The following is a 23,117-nucleotide window of genomic DNA, read 5'->3' as shown; positions in this document are numbered from 1 at the left end:
GAACAAGTTTTGACTTTCAGATTTTTCCCCCCATACTCCTGTACACAGGAGGTGATGTTTTGGTGAACATTGAACAATATTACCAAAGTGTTGAATAGCTGATTTATTGCAATATTGCATTGTGACTGAATCCACCCAAGGGTTGCGTATTCCTCTTGGCTGTGGGGAGGGTGGGGAGGGAGATGGTAGTTTTGGGTGGGAGGGGGTTATGGTCTAGTCATTGACTCAGTGCCTCTGCAACAATTGCAGTGCGTCTGTTTGAAAGTGCACAATGCCCATGATCAGCACTTTCCTCACTAGGTTACACAAGGAATCATCTGATCAGAGACTAAAAATACATGAATGCATTAATGCAACTGGCACACTGCAGGCTGTCTCTTTTGGAGGATTTATTCACTCCCTTCGTTTTTAGCTGCACAATTGAGAGGGTGAGGTGAATCCTGTCTGGAAATCTGACCACTTTGGACTGACTTGAGTCATATGGTGCTAAAGACCAGTAATCTCCTAAAGCAGACTGACGTCAAGGGACTGGGCCTTTTTGTACAAGTTGTTTTTTAAGGCCGGTTTCACTGTAGTTTCTGTCCTCACTGTTTTAATGTGGTATCACATGGTATCACTGTACTACAACAACAACAACTTGCATTTATGTAGCACCTTTAATGTAGTAAAACGTCCCGAGGGGCTTCGGAGGGGTGTTATCAAACAAAATTTGACACCAAGTTACATAAACAGACATTAGGACAGCTTGGTCAAAGAGGTAGGTTTTAAAGAGCGTCTTAAAGGAGGAAAGAGAGGTAGCGAGGCGGAGAGGTTTAGGCAGGGAATTCCAGAGCGTAAGGCCCAGGCAGCTGAAGGCACGGCCGCCAATGGTGGAGCGATTGAAATCAGGGATGCGCAAGAGGACAGAATTGGAGGAGCGCGGAGATCTCGGTGGGTTGGAGGGTTGGAGGAGGTTACAGAGATAGGGAGGGGGGTGAGGCCATGGAGGGATTGGAAAACAAGGAAGAGAATTTTAAAATCGAGGCGCTGCCGGACCGGGAGCCAATGTAGGTCAGCGAGCACAGGGGTGATGGGTGGGCAGGACTTGGTGTGAGTTAGGGCACGGGCAGTTGAGTTTTGGATGAGATCAAGTTTATGGAGGGTATGTGGTAAACCACTGTTTGTATTCCACTGTGTACATGTCTGTACATGCCTCGGCTGACTCCTCCCACGAGTCCAGGTATAAAGGTGACTGCTCCACAGTCCCTCTGTATTCTGGACTGGTCGACCACTCGAGGCACACCTTCATTCTCTTGTTAATAAAAGCCTGTTAGTTACTCGCTTAACCTCAGTCTTTTGAGTGATTGATAGCGCATCAGGGTAGAAGATGGGAGGCCGGCCAGGAGAGCATTGGAATAGTCAAGTCTACAGGGGCACTGTTACGGACAAGCTTGCTTGGAAAACTCCGATTCAGAGCCCCCAGTTTTGCAGTCAGGTAAGTTTCGGCTTTGTGAGATGCTTTACCTGCTGCAAGGTAAACTGTTGCTAACACACAAGCATTTTAACAGCAGACAGAACTAATAATGATGTGGCACATTTCTACTTACAAACCTGGTAAAACAATGCGCAAGTTGTTTTATCAGGAGACAGCAATGCCCCTTTAAGGACTCTGACCATCTCCCAGCCTGGATTGCCTCCTTTCTAAGTGATTTTATCGAAAACGAGTTACTTCCTTCTAGCGACAAGATCTCAGTTAAAATTCCTAAATGAAAATTCATCAGAAGTGATAAACAAACTGCAATATTAGTCACAGAGATGCTGGTCAGTAATGAACAATAACAAATGGAATATTAATTACCTAGTGATTGAGTTCAAGATAATCTCTTTGCTGGTTTATTACAATTTATTTTTGGGGGTAGGAACTTTAAAAAATTTTAATATTGACAGTTTTAAGTAAAATTAGAAAAAAAACTTTAAATGATGGAAGTTTGGCAGTATATTACATAGGATTACATAGGATATAAGGCACAGAAACAGACCATTCGGCCCAACCAGTCTATGCCGGCGTTTATGCTCCACACGAGCCTCCTCTCGTCTTTCCTCATCTAAATCTATCAGCATAACCCTCTATTCCCTTCTCCCTCATGCGTTTGTCTAGCCTCCCCTTAAATGTATCTATACTATTTTCTTCAACCATTCCCTGTGGTAGCGAGTTCCACATTCTCACCACTCTTTGGGTAAAGAAGTTTCTTCTGAATTCCCTATTGGGTTTCCTGATGACTACCTTATATTGATGGCCTCTAGTTATGCTCTTCCCCACAAGTGGAAACATTCTCTCTGTATCCACTCTATCAAAACCTTTCATAACTTTAAAGACCTCTATTAGATCACCCCTCAACCTTCTTTTTTTAAGAGAAAAGAGACCCAGCCGGTTCATCCTTTCCTGATATGTATACCCTCGCATTTCTGGTATCATCCTTGTAATCTTCTCTGCACCCTCTCCAGTGCCTCTACATCCTTTTTGTAATATGGAGATATGGAGACCAGAACTGTATGCAGTACTCTAAGTTTGGTCTAACCAAGGTTCAATACAGGTTTAGCATAACTTCCCTACTTTTCAATTCCATCCCTCTAGACATGAACCTTAGTGGTTGGTGTGCATTTTTAATGGCCTTGCTAACCTGTGGCGCAACTTTTAGTGATTTTATATTTGTACTCCGAGATCCCTTTCTTCCTCTACCCCACCTAGACTCCCACCCTCCAAGTGATAAGTGACCTCCCTATTCTTCCTACCAAAATGTAATACCTCACATTTGTCTGTTGAACATCATTTGCCAATTATTTGCCCATTCTGCAAATTTATTAATGTCCTCCTGTAATTTGTTGCAGTCCTCCTCAGTATTGACTATTCCGCCCAATTTGGTCATCCGCAAATTTAGAAATTGTGTTTTTGATTCCTAAGTCTAAATCGTTAATATAAATTGTGAACAACAGTGGTCCCAGCACTGATCCTTGTGGAACACCACTACCCACCTTCTGCCACTGTGAATAGCTGCCCTTTACTCCTACTCTCTGCTTAATGTCTTGAAGCCAGCCAGCAATCCATTCTGCTACTTGTCCCCTGACACTGCATTCTCTGACCTTGTTCATCAGTCTATTATGGGTACCTTATCGAAGGCCTTTTGAAAATCCAGATAAATTACATCTACTGCATTACCATTATCTACTCTCTCTGTTACCTCTTCAAAAAATTCAATAAGATTGGTCAAGCAAGATTTTCCCTTTTGAAATCCATGCTGACTATTCATTATTATACTTTTTGTTTCTAGATGTTCTTCTATTCTCTCCTTTAGTAGGGATTCCATTATTTTTACTACCACCGATGTTAAGCTGACTAGTCTATAATTCCCTGGACATGTTCTATCCCCCTTCTTAAATATCGGTATTACGTTAGCTATCCACCAGACATCAGCACTATACCTTTTTCTAATGAATTATTAAATATGCATAGTAATGTCTCTGCTATCTCTTCCCTAGATTATTTTAAAATGCGTGGATGCAATCCATCTGGACCAGGGGTTTTATCCTCTTTGAGTTTGATTAATTTATTTAATATATCCCCTTTTTTATTTTAAATGCACTTATCTCATTACTAATCTCATCATCCAATGTCATGTCCACCTGTTCTATCTCCCTGGTAAATACTGAAGCAAAATAATTATTTAATATTTCTGTCATCTCTCTATCATTACCTGTGGTATTATCCTGACTATCGCTTAATGGCCCTATTTCCATCCCAACCTTCCTGTTTTTATTGATGTGCCTATAAAATATTTTACTATTTTGTTTTATGTTCCTTGATAATTTAATTTCATAGTTCCTCTTTGCCTCCCTAATTGTTTTTTTGACTTCTCTCCTAATCTTTTCATATTCTCTTTTATCATGCACTCCCCTGCTGTCTATGTACTTAATGTATGCCTCTTTTCTTACTCTGAATTGTTCCCTTATGGCTTATTTCATCCATGGAGTCTCATTATTGTTTAGTTTGTTCTTTCCTTTTAGCGGAATATATTTTTCCTGCACTCTGTTGAACACCATTTTAAATGTTTCCCATTTCTGTTCTACATTGTTGTTTGCCAATATTGTTGCCCATTTTTTTTCCCAAGTTCTATTCTCAACCTCTCAAAATCAGCTTTTCTCCAATCTATTAACCTGGTTTTCATCATACTTATGTCCTTCTCAATTATCATCTTAAAGCGTATTATATTATGGTCACTATTGCCTGTATGTTCCACTAACTTTACTTCTCTTATCTGCTCTGGTTCATTCCCCATTACCAGATCCAATAGTGAATCCTCCCTTGTTGGGCTTTTTACATATTGGGTTAGAAAGGAGTCCTGTACACATTGTAGGAACTCCATTCCCTTATCCCCTTACCTACCTCTTCTGTCCAATTAATATCAGGGTAGTTGAAATCCCCCATGATTATTATTCTATGTTTTTTACTCATTTCCCTAATATTTCTTCCTCTAGTTCTCATCCACTATTAGGTGGGCTGTAGACTATGCCTATTAGTGTGATTGATCCTTTATCTCTATCCGTATGGATTCTATTTTTGTCTTGCTGATATCTGCGTCACTTTTTTCTACTGCCATTATGGTATCCCTAATAAATACCGCTACTCCACCTCCCCTTTTTCCCTCCCAATGTTTAATTCCCAGTCCTGATTTTTCTGTAGCCATGTCTCAGTAATCCCTACTATGTCTGGTTCCTCCCAACGAATGATTGCCTCCAACTCCCCTGTTTTATTACAGACACTGTGTGCATTGCTGTACAGACAGATTAACTCATTTTAATAGGATTTCCTCTCACTTTATGTTTAACCATCTTTTTAGACTTCAGTCCTATAACTCTATTTATTCCCTTGCCATGAATGTCCTCCCTTTATTCTTTTCTATGCTCTCGTTTCCTGTTTTGTTTATATTTAGGCTAGTTATGTTTCTTGTAGATCCCTCCCCCACCTTACTAGTTTAAAGCCTTTGCTTATGAATAAGTAATTTTTTACAAATTGTTCTTAATGAAGGGTCCAATAATTTGCACATAATCAGCAGTCTGATTTCATGATTTGCACTCAAATCACATATTTGCATTGGCTTGGATAGCAACTCTTGCTATATATAAAAATAACAACAGAAATTGCTGGAAAAACTCAGTAGGCCAGGCAACACCCATGGAGAGAGAAATGGAGTCAACGTTTCAGGTCGAAACCCTTTGTCAGGACTAAAAAAACACAGGAAATGAAACAGATTAAAAGGCCAGTTTGGGGGCTGGGAAATGGGGATGAAAGAACAAAAGAGAAGTGAAGAGACATTAAGAGGTATTCAAAACCAGACGAGATGGTGATAGGACTTGTAAAGAGACAAAAGACAGCTCTAGGTTAGGTGTGAAATGCGCTGGCAGAATGAGAGACAGCTGCCATGTGGGAGAGAAAATAAGGGGGAAGGGCACAAAACAAAGGTGTGGATAAAAAATATATATAAAAATGTAATAGGGGCCGAGATTATGATCTGAAATTATTGAGGGAGGTAGACAAAAGGCTGGAAACTATAGACCAGTTAGCCTAACATCTGTGGTTGGTAAAATGTTGGAGTCCATTATTAAGGAAGCAGTAACAGGACATTTGGATAAGCATAATTTAATCGGACAGAGTCAGCATGGTTTTATGAAGGGGAAGTCATGTTTGACAAATTTGCTCGAATTCTTTGAGGACGTAACAAACAGGGTGGATAAAGGGGAACCAGTGGATGTGGTGTATTTGGACTTCCAAAAGGCATTTGACAAGGTGCCACACAAAAGATTACTGCACAAGATAAAAATCACGGGATTGGGGGTAATATGCTGGCATGGGTGGAAGATTGGCTATCTAACAGAAAACAAAGAGTTGGGATAAATGGTTCATTCTCGGGTTGGCAATCAGTAACTAGTGGTGTTCCGCAGGGGTCAGTGCTGGGACCCCAACTCTTTACAATCTATATTAACGATTTGGAGGAGGGGACCAAGTGCAACGTATCCAAGTTTGCCGACGATACAAAGATGGGAGGGAAAGCAGTGAGTGAGGAGGACATAAAAAACCTGCAAAAGGACATAGACAAGCTAAGTGAGTGGGCAGAAATTTCCACCATCTACAAGGCACAAGTCAGGAGTGTGATGGAATACTCTCCACTTGCCTGGATGAGTGCAGCTCCAACAACACTCAAGAAGCTCGACACCCTTCAGGATAAAGCAGCCCGCTTGATTGGCACTCCATCCACCACCTTCAACATTCACTCCCTCCACCACCGGCGCACTGTGGCTGCAGTGTGTACCATCTACAAGATGCACTGCAGCAACTCGCCAAAGCTCCTTCAACAGCACCTTCCAAACCCGCGACCTCTACCACTTAGAAGGACAAGGGCAGCAGACACATGGGAACATCACCACCTACAAATTCCCCTCCAAGCCACACACCATCCAGACTTGGACCTGTATCGCCGTTCCTTCACTGTCGCTGGGCCAAAATCCTGGAACTCCCTTCCTAACAGCATTGTGGGTGTACCTACACCATATGGACTGCAGCGGTTCAAGAAGGCGGCTCACCACCATCTTCTCAAGGGCACTTAGGGATGGGCACTAAATGCAGGCCTAGCCAGCGACGCCCACATCCCATCAATGAATAAAAAAAAATTTAAAAGATGGAATATAATGTTGGAAAGTGTGAGGTTATGCACTTTGGCAGAAAAAATCAAAGGGCAAGTTATTATCTAAATGGAAAGAAACTGCAAAGTGCTACAGTACAAAGCGATCTGGGGGTCCTGGTGCATGAAACACAGAAGGTTAGTATGCAGGTACAGCGGGTGATCAGGAAGGCCAATGGAATCTTGGCTTTTATTGCAAGGGGGATGGAGTATAAAAGCAGGGAAGTCTTGCTTCAGTTATACAGGGTACTGGTGAGGCCACACCTGGAATACTGCGTGCAGTTTTGGTTTCCATATTTAAGAAAAGATATACTTGCTCTCGAGGCAGTTCAGAGAAGGTTCACTCGGTTGATTCCGGAGATGAGGGGGTTGACTTATGCGGAAAGGTTGAGTAGGTTGGGCCTCTACTCATTGGAATTCAGAGGAATGAGAGCCGATCGTATCGAAACATATAAGATTGTGAGGGGGCTTGATCGGGTGGATGCGGGGAGGATGTTTCCACTGATGGGTGAGACTAGAACTAGGGGGCATAATCTTAGAATAAGGGGCTGCCATTTCAAAACCGAGATGAGGAGAAACTTCTTCACTCAGAGGGTAGTAAATCTATGGAATTTGCTACCTCAGAGAGCTGTGGAAGCTGCGACATTAAATAAATTTAAAACGGTGATAGACAGTTTCCTAACTGATAAGGGAATTAAGGGTTATGGGGAGCGGGCAGGGAAGTGGACGTGAGTCTAGGTTCAGATCAGCCATGATCCTATTGAATGGCGGAGCAGGCCCGAGAGGCCGTATGGCCTACTCCTGCTCCTACTTCTTACGTTCTTATGTTCTTATGAACTCGATATTGAGTCTGGAAGACTGTAAAGTGCCTAATCAGAAGATGAGGTGCTGTTCCTTGAGCTTACACTGGGTTTCCGTGGAACAATACAAGAGCCCGAGTACGGTGAGGTCTGAGTGGGAATGGGGCGGTGAATTAAAATAACAGGCGACCGGAAGCTCGGGGTCACCCTTACGGACTGAACGGAGGTGTTCCGCAAAGCGGTCACCCAATCTGCTCTTACATTGTTCCACGGAAACCCAGCGTAAGCTCAAGGAACAGCACCTCATCTTCCGATTAGGCACTTTACAGCCTTCCGGACTCAATATCGAGTTCAATAATTTCAGATCATAATCTCGGCCCCTATTACATTTTTATATATATTTTTTTAACCACACCTTTGTTTTGGCCCTTCCCTCCTTTTTTCTCTCCCACATGGCAGCTGTCTCTCATTCTGCCAGCGCATTTCACACCTAATCTAGAGCTGTCTTTTGTCTCTTTACTAGTCCTATCACCATCTCGTCTCGCTTTGAATACCTCTTAATGTCTCTTCACTTCTCTTTTGTTATTTCATTGCCATTTCCCAGCCCCCCAACTGGCATTTTAATCTGTTTCATTTCCTGTGTTTTTTCAGTCCTGACAAAGGGTTTCGACCTGAAATGTTGACTCTATTTCTCTCTCCACGGATGTTGCCTGGCCTGTTGAGTTTTTCCAGCATTTTCTGTTGTTATTTCAGATTTCCAGCATCCGCAGTATTTTGCTATCTTGCTATATATACCTTGTTTACACAGAAAGTTGTGAGGATGTGGAATTCACATCCAGGGTAAGTGGTTGAGGCAGAAACTGTGTCAACATTCAAGATTAGATTGGATAGGCGGATGAAGGAAAAGGGGTTGAAGGGATATGGAAACAGGATGAGAAAATGTAATGAGAAATATTTGCTTATGTGGAGGGTAAACATCGACACGGACTAGTTGGACCGAATGGCCTGTTTCCGTACTGTAACTTCTTTGTATAAGTATAATATATAAAATGTAAAAATTTTATTTGAAAGAATGATGTCCATGTATGATAAATAAATAGTTTCATTTATTTAGAACAACTTCAAAATTACTCATCATGCCAAATGTGTAATTCCTTATTGTAACTGAAGAAAAAAGTTTGACTGGAATGAATTGCTTTATGTGAATCATGTCTATTCCAGACTCATTTTCTTTTTTTTGGTTATGGCTTGACATTTGGAACCTATTAAGCAAACTGTGAAATAGCTTTTCTCATTTCAAGAACCCTCTCAGTAGGGACTGGGTGGTGCAGTAGAGTTAACACGCTATCCAATTGTCCTTGGAACAGATGAGCTAAAAGTTTCCTTGCTGTGCTGGCTGTATTGGTGCTGTGTGAAATAGTCTCAACCCAATTCCTCGTCAGTGAATGTCTACAGCATGAGGAATTCGCCACATAGCAGCAGTCAACCAGCAATCTCACTCACATGCTGTAAGGATGGCTGGGGTTGGAAAATGGATAAGTTCATACAGATATAATAGGAGAGGTCCATGAAAGCTGGTTGTTGGTGATCAAGTAGAGGGAGCTTTATTCTACATTTGCCTGATCTGGGAGTATTTGAGGCTGACATTGGGGTGCTCAAAGTGTGCACAAGTATTCCATTCCACCTCCCCATCCAAAACTGATAACCTACACAAAAAGTCACCTACAAATATTAATGACATAAGAATAAAAAGTTACTACTTTATATTATTTGTGTCTTTGAAATACTGATACTTTTAAGTCAGGATTCCGTGGTGGTAGCTGTTCTTCCTGCTTTCAGCATGAGTCCCAATTATATTTACCCTTGCTTCTGCAAAAATAATTCTCTGTTAGTTTTTCATTTTAAGGAGCAGGCCGGGATTTTCCTCTAAGATCCTGCCCTAAATCAGGCAACATCATGGTGCAGAATGAAGGACCATTTAGGTATGAGAATTATCACTGCCTCATGATCCTGATTGGGATTTCCCTCTCCACCACCGCCACCCCCCCCCACCACTCCTGCCTGGATCGCCTCTGCATGCTCTTCCCCCCACCGCCCCCCAACCCCTTCCTCGCCTCTTGCAAATGGTGATGGGAAGTGGGGCCGGGTCCCCAGAGGATTTCCCTTCTGCCCCACTTACCACTGTTTCCCAGGGGCCACCATATGGAAGGTGACTGTAGACCTGGGTAAATGGTAACAAAGGCCCCCAGTTCCTCCAGTGGGGGGAGTCAACCTTATGGTGGCATATTCTCCCCACAGGTTGGGCCCAGCAATTAGCTGCTAAAGACCTCATGTCTTTGCCAAGACCTTCAGTGGGAGCCTAGATGCCATCTTCGGGGCAATTCTGCCCCATTAAGTTCCCTCACCACCTCTTCTGCTGCTGCATGGGCATCCAGGATTTTACGCCCTCACACTGCCATGCTGCCTCTTGGCAGAGGGAATCTCACCAGGCATCCGCCATGCACATAGGATGAACCCTAACCCTGGAAAATGGGTTGGGGTTGAGAAGCATCCAGGGGGTCAGGCGGATGTATTGCCCTATCCAGGAAGAACTCTGCCCTGAAGAGGACAAACCCAGCACATGTTCCCTGTTAAATATTGTGCGCATTTTTGCAGGTTAGAAACTGTGGGACGAACTGCATTCCATCATGACACTAACACATCATAGTTTAAAATTCTCATTTAGTTCAATATCCAGAGCCTGGTTGGGTCTCTTTCCTATTTTCTCCCTTCTTCTCCTGGAGGTACTCATTCATGTAAAGGTGCAGTTCCAAGGGCAGTATCGTATCCAAGTGACACATCTTCATCTTTGGCCAGGAGTGTACCCTGAGATTGAACACCCCAAAATCTTTAAATGAGGTTGTGTCTCTAGGTTGTGATGAGGAAAGGGATCTTTGCCTGAAGTTCTCACCCTTCTACATCAGCCTGTGGGCACTGACGTCAATTGTAGTTCCCCTGTTGCCCTGGCTAAATTCAGCACAGAGATTGATTTTGGGAGCTTCTTGGAATGTATGGCTCAGGACCACACAGGATGATGGTGAAAGAGCTCATAACCTAATTTTAATGGACTTCCATCGGGTATTTTACTTCAGTGGACATGAATTTCAGAAGAGTATCAGAGGGGAAGTGGCTTTGCTTCATCCAGCACAGACACCATCACTGGTGTGAAAGTTTAGAATTATTTTCCTGCTTCAGTTATTTTTCTCATTATCCTATTCCCGTTGAAGCTAATGGCTCGAGCTTGGTTACAGTTCCACAGGCGCCAGCATACTTCCAGTATTTCACCAAAGAGGCATTCCTTCCTCTGTGAGCAGGCACGAACCCCCCACCCCCGCAAAGCTCCACATGCGAGGGTATCCACCCGCAGCCCTTCAGTCACCTAGACCTGGCTGGCTCCATGTCCCAGCATCATTGGTCCTACTACTCCACAGCAGTGAGATGAGAGTCCATGCCACTACCACCCACGATGCCTCGGTTCAGGTCCAGCCACGGGCTGCGCCCGAGTTCATTCTCTAAGAGACTCGACAGCAACTCCCTATCCACTCCCGGCACTAATTCTGCCTAGACCCAGTCCAGCCCATGCCAGCCTGCTACACATGGCATAAGACTCCCCCATTCTCTCACCTCCCCGCACCCCCCATGCCCAGTGGTCACAACACATTGACCTTGCGACACATTTTACTCGGCTGGTAGGTGGCGGGGACTTTAGGACATGCACAGATTGATAGAAAAACTTTGTACTTGTTTTGTACATTTATGTAGATGCAACGTCAGCTCTGCCTTAATTGCCGCGGTGGGACCTGGGCTCCAGAGCAAATGCATCTCAGCCACTTCAGTCATGATTCATCACTAAGTAGCACTATGGCAAGTGGAGGGGACAAAATCTAATGAAATATGTTATGGGAGCAAAAAAAGCAACTGTTTGATTATACACTGACCAGAGATCCCTGATAGTTTAGCACTATGTGGCGTGGTACTGAGTCATACAGACCGAGAGTGTCCCAGGTTCAATGCCAGGGTGTGTCGAGTTAGCAGCACAACACAGTTAACCTCAATGTTCTTGGGTTGAAAATCACCCACTCCTGCATGTGTAGTGAGACGAGGATCAAGATTTATTGTGAAGCCTCACAGTCAAATATCCTGTGAGATCTCACAGCTTCAGGATCATGCAAGAAAAATGGCAAATTGAATGAGGAACTGGGCTGCTGATGTTGTCTGTGAAAACATATCCAGCCTGAGGTGGCATAAGGGTAGAAACTGAGGGGGAAATGGTCGATTGCATTGGTAATAGGACATATATCAGGTACCAATAACCTGATTAACTGCTGCTTGCGGAGTGATTTATAATTACATAGGCTTCTAAAAAAAACCCTGACTTCCATTTTCTCAGTATTCCAGTATCTCAGGTGACCACCACTCTTAAATTAAAATTAATTAGCAAACATCAGGAAATCTCCTTGTTTCAAAATATGTGTCTAATTTAACATCTGTTCCTCAAATTTCCTACCGCTAAACCATTTCTGATGTACTTGTTGGTCTCTTGCTCCTTGTTATTGTAAAAGCTTCTTAATGGGAACTGCACTACAGTGAGCAAAGAGGAATAATTAGAACATTGGCACACTTTCCGTGCTGTTTTCTCAATATAAATGACCAGTTAAACAAACACAGAGGTCTGGGAACAAGAACAGAAATGCTGGAAACACGTCAGAACCCTGACGAAAGGTTCAAGCCTGAAACGTGAACTCTGTTTCTCCCGTCACAGGCGCTGCCTGACCTGCTGAGTATTTCCAATCATTTCTGTTTTCATTTCAGATTTCCAGCATCCGCAGTATTTTTCTTTTTTGTTCTTGAGTGGCCTAGATATGGCTACTCAAGAACAAAATATATAGGCCTAGAAATTCGCCTCGGACGGTGGCGCAACACGGCCTGTATCGGATCGGCCGCCCGTTATACGCAACGCCCGATATTCAGTCGCATTGACTGCAGTGGAACTGATAGAAACATAGAAGATAGGAGCAGGAGTAGGCCATTCGGCCTCTCGAGCCTACTCTGCCACTCGGGCTGATCATCCAAATTCAGTACCCTGTTCCTGCCTTCTCTCCATATCCTTTGATCCCTTTAGCCTTAAGAAATATATCCAACTCCTTCTTGAATATATTTAATGAATTGGCCTCTACTGCCTTCTTTGGTAGAGAATTCCACAGGTTCACCACTCTCTGGGTGAAGAAATTCCTCCTCATCTCTGTCCTAAATGGCTTACCCCTTATCCTTAGACTGTGACCCCTGGTTCTGGACTCCCCGACCATCGGGAACATCCTTCCAGCATCTAGTCTGTCTAGTCCTGTTAGAATTTTATAAGTTTCGATGAGATCCCCTCTCATTCTTCTAAACTCTAAACTTCTAAACTGATATATCAGGCGCTGCCTATAACGGGCGGCCGGTCCGATCTGATAGCGCCCGAGCCGTATTTCTAGGCCACGCTCTGTTAAGTACCCAGGAATGAAAGCACCAAATTCACCTCTGACAGCCGCTTGCAGCAAAGAACAATATTCATTTGTTGTTCACCAAAATCACAACTAAAATTACAATTATTTCACAACTAAAACTGAGCCACTTGAATTACAAACGACTAATGAATAAAAGTGAAACTATTTCGCGAAACCAAAACCGTACCGTTAGCGATGATGTGCTTTGCAGCCTTTAATTCTTCCTAACTGTGAATACGCTTCCCTCATACCCATGGCTACATCTGTTGAATTGGAGGCTTCAGCGGAATAATATTGACTGGTTTCCAATATTGTGACCTGACCTGGCATGACTCAAGAGTTTCTCCTTCCAAGGCAAACAGTTTGCATACTTTAAATTTGAAGTTAAATCTATACTGTGAGAAATTTATTTTACTAAAGGCACTGAGTCCTGTGCCAACATTTTTTTGTGTGGATTGTGGCATTTATATTTTTTCACCTGAAGGTATTTCAACAAATATATATATATTACACTATAGTGTACAACTAAAAATAACGGAACTGAGGTAAGGGAAATGAAACTGAAATCAACCACAGTCACAGGCAGAGAATACCAATGAGTGATGAATGGAATATTTCATCACAAGTACCATCCCAGGTACTGCCCTTGGTAGTGGTGGGTTAGTTAGTCACAGTTGGGGCAACAGTAGGGATCTCTACAATTTGGACTTAGTTCTCCTGGGTTGCGAAAGAAAAAAACCCACCATGTTTCCTGCTCCTGTTCGATATCCAGTAATCCTTGCTGATAAAGTTTGTGTGTCGGCATCTGGTAAGGGCAGCATCAGGTTTAACTGTAATCCCCTCCCCCCCTACCAGGTGAAAAACCTACTTGTACTGCATGGCTCATTTGGATGAGGAAATGGAGGGCTGACAATGACTGTGGAGCCAAACCTAAGCAAAAAACAACAACTTGCCTTTATACAGCGCCATTAGCGTAAGGTAATGTCCCAAAGCACCTAAAAACAGTGGAGAGGATTGTGAAAGACATCAAGAAGACATAGATAGGTTAGTGGAATGAGCAGACAGGATAAGTGAGGTAATACATTTTGGGAGAATAAAAGGAATGGGAGTCCACCAGAATGGCCAAAGATTCTTCAGCCCAATGTATATAAAACAGATTGGGCAGGAATTCAGACAAAGAGTCAAACTTCGTGTTATTTTATAACCAGGATCTCCAATAATTCTAATTTTTTAAAGATCTATATTATCATGCTAAGTGTGTGTGATAGCTGAACTAGACACACCATGAAATGGTAGGTTTTGCGTTAGTTCATGCGATTCCCCATAGGATGAGGTCACAATCTCAGCCTCGTCACCTTGAGGAGATGCCAAGCAGAAATGAGACTGAGGACAATTATAGGGTGAATCAGCCTAGGACACTCTGTCACATCTCCTCGCCCTCTGTTATGGTGCAGCATTGACAGAAGACTGAAAGCAGGACAGCTGCCTTCCTGTCATTTGGAGAGTAGTACTTGGTAGGAATAAGAAGTAAAAGAATTCCTTCCAATAATGCTCAGTGCGTGTTTCTGCACTGTCAAAGGTACCATTTAAATGCAAGCTATTGTTACTGTTCAGATAGTACATGTTGCTCTTCTTGTTGAGCTCACGGTGCACTTACTGTGATGGCATTAGTGGCTGACAGTAACAGTAACTGAACTGAACTGTCGTGTGTTTCCTTTCTCAAAAGAGAGAAAATAGACAAATGAGGAACTTTAAAGCAGAGAATGTTTATAAACAAACAATTCTTAAAACTCTCCATCTGTACATGCTCAGCGAGACTGTAGCTGTCCAATGTTTCAGATAATTTAGCGTAGGAATTTTCACGTTGATTGCTGGCTGAATGAACACAAATGCACTGACACTGTTTTCTCGGGTTAACAGTTGCAGAGATCAGTGGTGGCCTCGGGGGAGAAGCAGTCTGCAGTGGAATATCGGATCAGTAAGAGGTAATGATATGATGTCTGCCAGTAAGAGCCTGTAGCTTCCCAGCTGCAATAACACAATTACATTCCTTACCTGTCAGTAGGTTAGTGTCTCTAACTTTGCTTGACTTTATTCTGCTTTTACTCTGTGATGGCTCATACCAGCCTTTGGCTAAAAAAGCTACCGTCCTTATTAAAGTTTAATATATGCAGTCATCCCAGCTGAAGGATTTAAACAATTCTTCCTCTAGATCACTTCTATCTTCTTCCACCTTGCCTGTAGGTCAGATTGAGTAACAAATGCCACATTGGCTCAATCCCATCTAGTCACCGTGCCACTATTCTATTCATCACTTTTAATCATAGAATCATAGAATGGTTACAGCACAGAAGGAGGCCATTTGGCCCATCAAGTCCGTGCCAGCTCTCTGCAAGAGCACTTCAGCTAGTCCCACTCCCCGCCCTTTCCCTGTAGCCCTGTAAAATTTTTTCTTCAGGTACTTATCCAATTTCCTGTTGAAATCCGTGATTGAGTCTGCCTCCACCACCCTTTCAGGCAATGCATTCCAGATCCTAACCACTTGCTGCGTAAAAAAGTTTTTCCTCATGTTGCCATTTGTTCTTTTGCCAATCACCTTAAATCTGTGTCCTTTGCTGCTCGATCCTTCTGCCAATGGGAACAGTTTCTCTCTATCTACTCTGTTTAGACCCCTCATGATTTTGAACACCTCTATCAGATTTCCTCTCAACCTTCTCTGCTCCAGGAAGAACAACCCCAGCTTCTCCAGTCTGTCCACGTAACTGAAGTCCCTCATCCATGGAATCATTCTCGTAATTCTTTTCTGCACCCTCTCTAAGGCCTTTACATCCTTCCTAAAGTGCGATGCCCAGAATTGGACTCAATACTCCAGTTGAGGCCGAACCAGTGTTTTATAAAGGTTCATCATAACTTCCTTGCTTTTGTACTCTATGGGCTGGATTTTGATACTGGAGGCGTGTAGGGGGCGGGACTACAACTTTTGGGGTTGTAGTCCCGCCTCCATTGAGTTGTGGCCAACCCACACGATTTTCACTTGATTGATCTTGTTGAGCCCACCCAGCGGGCTCAGCAGGCCAATTAAGGGCCACCCGGCAACAGGTGACATCACAGATTGACATTTCATCTGTCAAGAGCTTTTGACAGATGAAATATCAGCGTTTGACAGCTCTTTGAAGCTGTCAAACACTGACAATCTGTACTCTAAGATAATTCCTTCCTCTCAGGCTGATTTAGAGATCTCTCCAATGGTTTAAATCAAACATGGCCACAGTAAATAATAATTCTAATAGGTCTAAGAGCGTTAAAAAAACAAGCCTGAGGGCTTTGTTTCTTAATGCGAGGAGCATTCGTAATAAGGTGGATGAATTAGCTGCACAAATAGAGGTAAACGAATATGATTTGATTGGAATTACGGAAACATGGCTCCAGGGTGGCCAAGGCTGGGAACTCAACATCCAGGGGTATTCAATATTCAGGACAGATAGGCAAAAAGGAAAGGGAGGTGGGGTAGTATTGCTGGTTAAAGAAGGGATTAACACAATTGTAAGGAAGGATATTAGCTCTGATGATCTGGAATCTATATGGGTAGAACTGAGAAATACCAAGGGGCAGAAAACATTAGTGGGAGTGGTATATAGACCTCCAAACAGTAATGCAGAGGTTGGGGATGGCATTAAACGGGAAATTAGAGAAGCGTGCAATAAGGGCACAGCAGTCATCATGGGTGACTTTAACCTACATATAGATTGGGAAAACCAAATTAGTAACAATACTGTGGAGGAGGAATTCCTGGAGTGTTTACGGGATGGTTTCCTGGACCAATATGTCGAGGAACCAACCAGAGATCAGGCCATCTTAGACTGGGTATTATGTAAAGAGAAAGGATTAATTAGCAATCATGTTGTGTGAGGCCCCTTGGGTCGGAGCGATCATAATATGATAGAATTCTTCATTAAGATGGAGAATGAAGTAGTTGACTCAGAGACTAGGGTCCTGAATTTAAATAAAGGAAACTACGATGGTCGGAGGCACGAGTTGGGTAGGATTGATTGGGAAATGTCACTCAAAGGGTTGACAGTGGATAGGCAATGGCAAACATTCAAAGACCGCATGGATGAACTAAAGAATTTGTTCATCCCAGTTTGGCATAAAAATAAAACAAAAAAAGGTGACTCAACCGTGGCTAACAAGAGAAATTAGGGATAGCATAAGATCCAAGGAGAGGACATAAAAATTGGCCAGAAAAAGCTGTAAGCCTGAGGATTGGGAGCAGTTTAGGGTTCAACAAAGGAGGACAAAAGGATTAATTAAGAAGGGGAAAATAGAATATGAGAGTAAGCTTGCAGGGAACATAAAAACTGACTGTAAAAGCTTTTGTAGATATGTGAAGAGAAAAAGATTGGTGAAGTCAAGCGTAGGTCCCTTGCAGTCAGAATCAGGGGAATTTATAATGGGGAACAAAGAAATGGCAGACCAATTAAATACATATTTTGGTTCTGTCTTCAAGAAGGAGGACACAAATAGCCTCCCAGAGATGTCAGGGAACATAGGGTCTGATGAAAGGGAGGAACTGAAAGAAATCAGTATTTGTAGGGAAATGGTGTTAGGGAAATTGATGGGATTGAAGGCCAATAAATCCCCAGGGCCTGATAATCTACATCCTAGGGTACTTAAGGAAGTGGCCCTAGAAATAGTAGATACATTGCTGATGTGCCAAATAACTGCCTGAATCCAAGAGGTTAAAGCTTAAAACTAAAGGCTTTTATTAAGTAAGAACATGGCATCGAGTTAACACAAGGCAGCCATCATTCATCACCGACCCAGCCCTTATGATTAAGACTCACACCAATCCGGAGGATCCAGAGGGGCAGGGCTAGGGAGGAGCATTAGTGGTTACATCTGTAGAACATTCCAGACATTAGCAAGTACAACAACAACAGACAATACAAATGCCAGAACACAGAGTTATTTCATCACAATTGCTGATCATCTTCCAACATTCGATGGAATCTGGAACAGTACCCATGGATTGGAGGGTAGCTAATGTTACCCCACTATTCAAAAAAGGTGGTAGAGAGAAAACGGGGAATTACAGACCGGTAAGCCTGACATCGGTAGTGGGGAAAATACTAGAGTCCATTATAAAAGATGTAATAGCAGAGCACTTGGAAAACAGTGACAGGATTGGACAAAGTCAATATGGATTTACAAAAGGTAAATCGTGCTTGACTAATCTACTGGAATTTTTTGAGGATGTAACTCGTAAAATAGATAAGGGAGAACCAGTGGTGTATTTGGACTTTCAGAAGGCTTTCAATAAGGTCCCGCATAAGAGGTTAGCGTGTAAAATTAAGGCACATGGGATTGGGGGCAAGGTATTGACTTGGATAGAGAACTGGTTGGCAGACAGAAGGCAAAGAGTTGGAATAAACGGGTCTTTTTCCGAGTGGCAAGCAGTGACTAGTGGGGTACCGCAGGGATCGGTCTTTGGACCCCAGCTATTCACAATGGCTCAGAAATTTGGGTCGGGGGCTTCCCGCGGGTGCAAGCCCCCGACCTGCACTTACCTTGCGCGCCGGCAGTTGAGCTGTAGGGCCCCGTGGAATTCCGCTCCGGGGCCTGGCCCAGCTGCCGGCGCGCTGTGCTTGTGTGTCCCAGGGGCGTAGTTAGTGCGATGCGTCCCCTGGGATCACATGAGCCATGGGCAGCCAATCGGAGGAGGGAAAAGCCCATTCATAAGATTGACAGGAAGACCTGTCTAAACTTATGAATACTACGGGCTTCAAAATAGCATTAAACCTTCAAATAATTTTTTTTTTAAATCATACTTTTTCAATAAACTACAAATTACATTAAATAACTATTTTAAACAATAATTTAAATTTTTGAAAAAAATAATTTTATTAAAAAAACAGGGCTAAAAATAAACTTACCTTGCTTTAAAAGTATTTAAAAATAATAAACCTGTGGAAAAAATGTTTTAATTTTAATTAATTGACCACTTACCTTGTAAAAAGCAGGCTTTACGCCTGCTTTTTAGATGTGTAAATCCTACAGGCTTAACCTCGCGTGAAAACCTGCCAAAAAAACCTAAGTTCAAAGCACACGCGCAGCCTCTCCTGCGCGCGCATTCGACCTCTGAACCCCTTCGTTCAGAGGATCGGAAGTGCCGGTTTCCCACGCATGCGCAGTGCACGCAGGAAACCCGCACTTCCATTCGGCCTACGGGTGAGTACCCCGTGCGTACTCACCCGTGGAGACCCGAATTTCTGGGCCAATATATATTAATGATCTAGACGAGGGAACTAGATGTAATATCTCCAAATTTGCAGACGACACAAAGCTGGGTGGGCGTGTGTGCTGTGAGGAGGATGCCGAGAATCTCCAGGATGATTTGGACAGGTTGGTGATTGGGCAGAAGCATGACAGATGCAATATAACGTGGATAAATGTGAGTTTATCCACTTGGTGGCAAAAACAGGAAAGCAGATTATTATCTGAATGGCAATAGATTGGGAGAAGGGGAAGTGCAACGAGACCTGGGTGTCCTTGTGCACCAGTCGCTGAAGGTAAGCATGCAGGTGCAGCAGACGGTTAAGAAGGCAAATGGTATGTTGGCCTTCGTAGTGAGAGAGTTTGAGTACAGGAACAAGGATGTCTTGCTGCAGTTGTACAGGGCCTTGGTGAGACCACATCTTGAGTATTGTGTGCAGTTTTGGTCACCTTATCTGAGGAAGGATGTTCTTGCCATGGAGGGAGTTCAGCGAAGATTCACCAGGCTGATACCTGGGATGGCAGGAATGACGTATGAGGAGAGATTGGGTCGATTGGGCTTATACTCGCTGGAGTTTAGAAGAATGAGAGGGGATCTCATTGAAACTTATAAAATTCTGACAGGACTGGACAGACTAGATGCAGGAAGGATGTTCCCGATGGTGGGGGAGTCCAGAACCAGGGGTCACAGTCTAAGGATAAGGGGTAAGTCATTTAGGGAAAGTCATAGGCTGGCGAGAGCAGAAGCAAAAAACCCAGGCCAACTCAAAACACTTCAAAGAGGTCACCAAGCAGCGGTGGGAAGATATGGGGTGGGAAGCAAAGGCATGGTCAAAGAGATAGGTGTGGAAGAGGCTGTTGAAGGAGGGGAGAAAGGTAGCAAGGCAGATTTAGGGAGACCATTCCAGAGTGTGGGACCAAAACAACAGAAGCCCTTGCAGCTGAAAATGGAACAAAGAGGGGGGATGCAAAGAACGCCAGAATTGAAGACCACAACATCTGCAGAAACATAGAGCTGAATCATGTCAAAAGTAATGAATTGGCTGTGAAGTGCTTTGGGAAGGTGCTGTACAAATGCAAGTTCATTCTTTAACCAGGAACCACTTCATCACTAGTATAAGCACTGAAGAGCGATTTCTTTTTAAAACAATGCATGTCTTTTTCCTTCAGTCTTTGCTGAGTTTTTAATATATTTTTGGTGTTACTTTGAGATGGATCTAGGGGGTTACCATTTATAGTCCTTACTCGTGAGCGTTTTCATCCCCTTCAGCGTGGTTCTCTCGATAATCACTATGCTCGCAATGTAATGGGAGACACCATTAGTTCTTCGCAATAAACATTAACTTTTTTTGTATGTTTTTTCCCAGTGCCTGGCTCAAAGACACTGTGGATCCAGTGATCAGCAAGCTGGATCAGCGAATTGCCCATCTTACCGGCTTAAATGTGCAACAGCCTTATGCTGAGTATCTCCAGGTAGTGAACTATGGGATTGGAGGTCACTACGAGCCACACTTTGACCATGCAACGGTGAGTGTTGTAGTTTGTTTTATTATGTATTACAGCATGTAGGTGTGTTATACTGTGTTATAGTGTATTATAGTATGCGTATACATTATAGTATATTAGAGTGTGCTACAGTATGTGTAGTATGTTATAATTTATTAGAGTTTGTGTAGGATGCTATCATGTACTACAGTGTGTTACAGAATATGCATTATGTTATAATGTATTAGTGCATTACGGTATATATTGTGCATTACACTGTTTTACAGAATATGCAGTGCGTTACAGGGTATTTGTACATGTAGCGTATTATACTGTATTAGAGTGTATTACAGAATGTGTAGTATGTTATAGTGTATTAGAGTATCTCCAACATGTTATAGTGTGTTAAAGTATGTTACAGTAGATGTTAGTGTATTAGGTGCATTGCAGTGCTTGTATTATGTTATGATGTATTAGAGTGTGTTACATTACATATATGTTGTAGTTTATTAGAGTACTAGCTGAAGTGCCCGGCGGTGCCGAGGCTTTTTTGAGGGCATGTTGTTGGAAGAGAGAGAGAACCGCGACTGGGGGGAAGAGAGAGCGCGACTGGGGGGAAGAGAGAGAGCGACTGGGGGGAAGAGAGAGAGCGACTGAGGGGAAGAGAGAGAGCGACTGGGGGGAAGAGAGAGAGCGACTGGGGGGAAGAGAGAGCGACTGGGGGGAAGAGAGAGAGCGACTGAGGGGAAGAGAGAGAGCGACTGGGGGGAAGAGAGAGAGCGACTGGGGGGAAGAGAGAGAGCGACTGGGGGGAAGAGAGAGAGCGACTGAGGGGAAGAGAGAGAGCGACTGGGGGGAAGAGAGAGAGCGACTGGGGGGAAGAGAGAGAGCGACTGGGGGGAAGAGAGAGAGCGACTGGGGGGAAGAGAGAGAGCGACTGGGGGGAAGAGAGAGCGACTGGGGGGAAGAGAGAGAGCGACTGGGGGGAAGAGAGAGAGCGACTGGGGGGAAGAGAGAGAGCGACTGGGGGGAAGAGAGAGAGCGACTGGGGGGAAGAGGGGGGGGAAGAGAGGGGGGGGAAGAGGGGGGGAAAGGAGGAGGAGGGGGAAAGAGGGGGGGAAGGGGAGGGGGGGAAGAGGGGGGGAAGGGGAGGGGGGAAGAGGGGGGAGGGGAGGAGGGGGGAAGAGGAGGGGAAGGGGAGGAGGGGGGAAGGGGAGGGGAGGAGAGGGGGAGGGGGGAAGGAGAAGAGGGGGGAGGAGGGGAAGTGGGGAGGAGGGGGAGGGGGGAAGGGGGGGAGGAGGGGGAGGGGGAAGGGGAGGGGGGAGGGGAGGAAGGGGAGGGGGGAGGGGAGGGAAGGGGAGTGGGGAGGGGAGTGGGGAGGGGGGAAGAGGGGGGTGTGGGGGGGAGGGGAAGGGGTGGGGGAGGGAGGGGAAGGGGTGGGGAGGGGGAGGAGGGGGGGAAGGGGTGAACGGGAGGGGGGATGGTGAGGTGGGGAGGGGGGTGGAAGGGGGGGTGGGGGGGTGTAGGGTGTGGGGGGGAAGGTGGTGTGGGAGGGGGGTGGCGGCTGGGGGGAAGGGGTGTGGGGGGGAGGGGGTGGGGGGGAAGGGGGGTGGGGTGGAGGGGGGTGGGGGCTGGGGGGAAATGGGTGTGGGAGAGGGGTGGGGGTGTGGGGGGGGAGGGGGTGGGGGGAAGGGGGTGTGGGGTGTGGGGGGGAAGGGGAGGGGAGGGGGGAAGGGGAGGGGAGGAAGGGGAGGGGGAGGGGAGGGGGGAGGGGGGAGGGGAGGGGGAAGGGGAGTGGGGAGGGGGAAGAGGGGGGTGTGGGGGGGAGGGGAAGGGGGTGGGGGAGGAAGGGGAAGGGGGTGGGGAGGGGGAGGAGGGGGGGAAGGGGTGAACGGGAGGGGGGAAGGTGGGGTGGGGAGGGGGGTGGGGAGGGGGCTGGAAGGGGGGTGGGGTGTGGGGGGGAAGGGGGTGTGGGAGGGGGGTGGGGGCTGGGGGGGAAGGGGGGGTGGGGGGGAGGGGGGTGGGGGTGTGGGGGGGAGGGGTGGGGGGAAGGGGGGGTGGAGGGGGGTGGGGGCTGGGGGGAAGTGGGTGTGGGAGGGGGTGGAGTGTGGGGGGGGAGGGGGGTGGGGGGGAAGGGGGTGTGGGGTGTGGGGGGGAAGGGGGTGTGGGGGGGAAAGGGGGTGTGAGGGGGGGGTTGGGGGGTGGAAAGGGAGGGGGGAGATAAACTTAAAGTACAGGAAACTTTGTGCTATCCGGCACCCACTCTTCAGAGTTAATGTTGAGAGATACGGAGATTCTTATCTCTGTATTTAACAACAAAC

The 23,117-nt window shown here is 45.0% G+C and overlaps 1 protein-coding gene across 4 annotated transcripts in view; it reads left to right on the top strand.

Annotated features, from left to right (window-relative positions):
- The window catches only part of p4ha3 (prolyl 4-hydroxylase, alpha polypeptide III), a 91,535-nt gene that overhangs the window by 48,943 nt on the left and 19,475 nt on the right, over positions 1–23,117 (top strand). For all 4 annotated transcript variants that reach the window (XR_015079798.1, XM_085999476.1, XM_085999475.1 and 1 more), the window contains 2 exons: positions 14,959–15,023; positions 20,679–20,838. Coding sequence is in view for 3 of the 4 variants with exons in the window: in XM_085999476.1 (XP_085855602.1) it covers positions 14,959–15,023; positions 20,679–20,838 (225 nt within the window). In the remaining variant the exon portion in view is untranslated. The remainder of the gene's footprint in view (positions 1–14,958; positions 15,024–20,678; positions 20,839–23,117) is intronic.

This window comes from Somniosus microcephalus, chromosome 10 (genome assembly GCF_052327205.1).
Source record: "Somniosus microcephalus isolate GS21.2 chromosome 10, FLI_Smic_1.0, whole genome shotgun sequence".
NCBI classification, from domain to species: Eukaryota; Metazoa; Chordata; class Chondrichthyes; order Squaliformes; family Somniosidae; genus Somniosus; species Somniosus microcephalus.
This window is presented reverse-complemented; position numbering and strand designations above follow the sequence as displayed.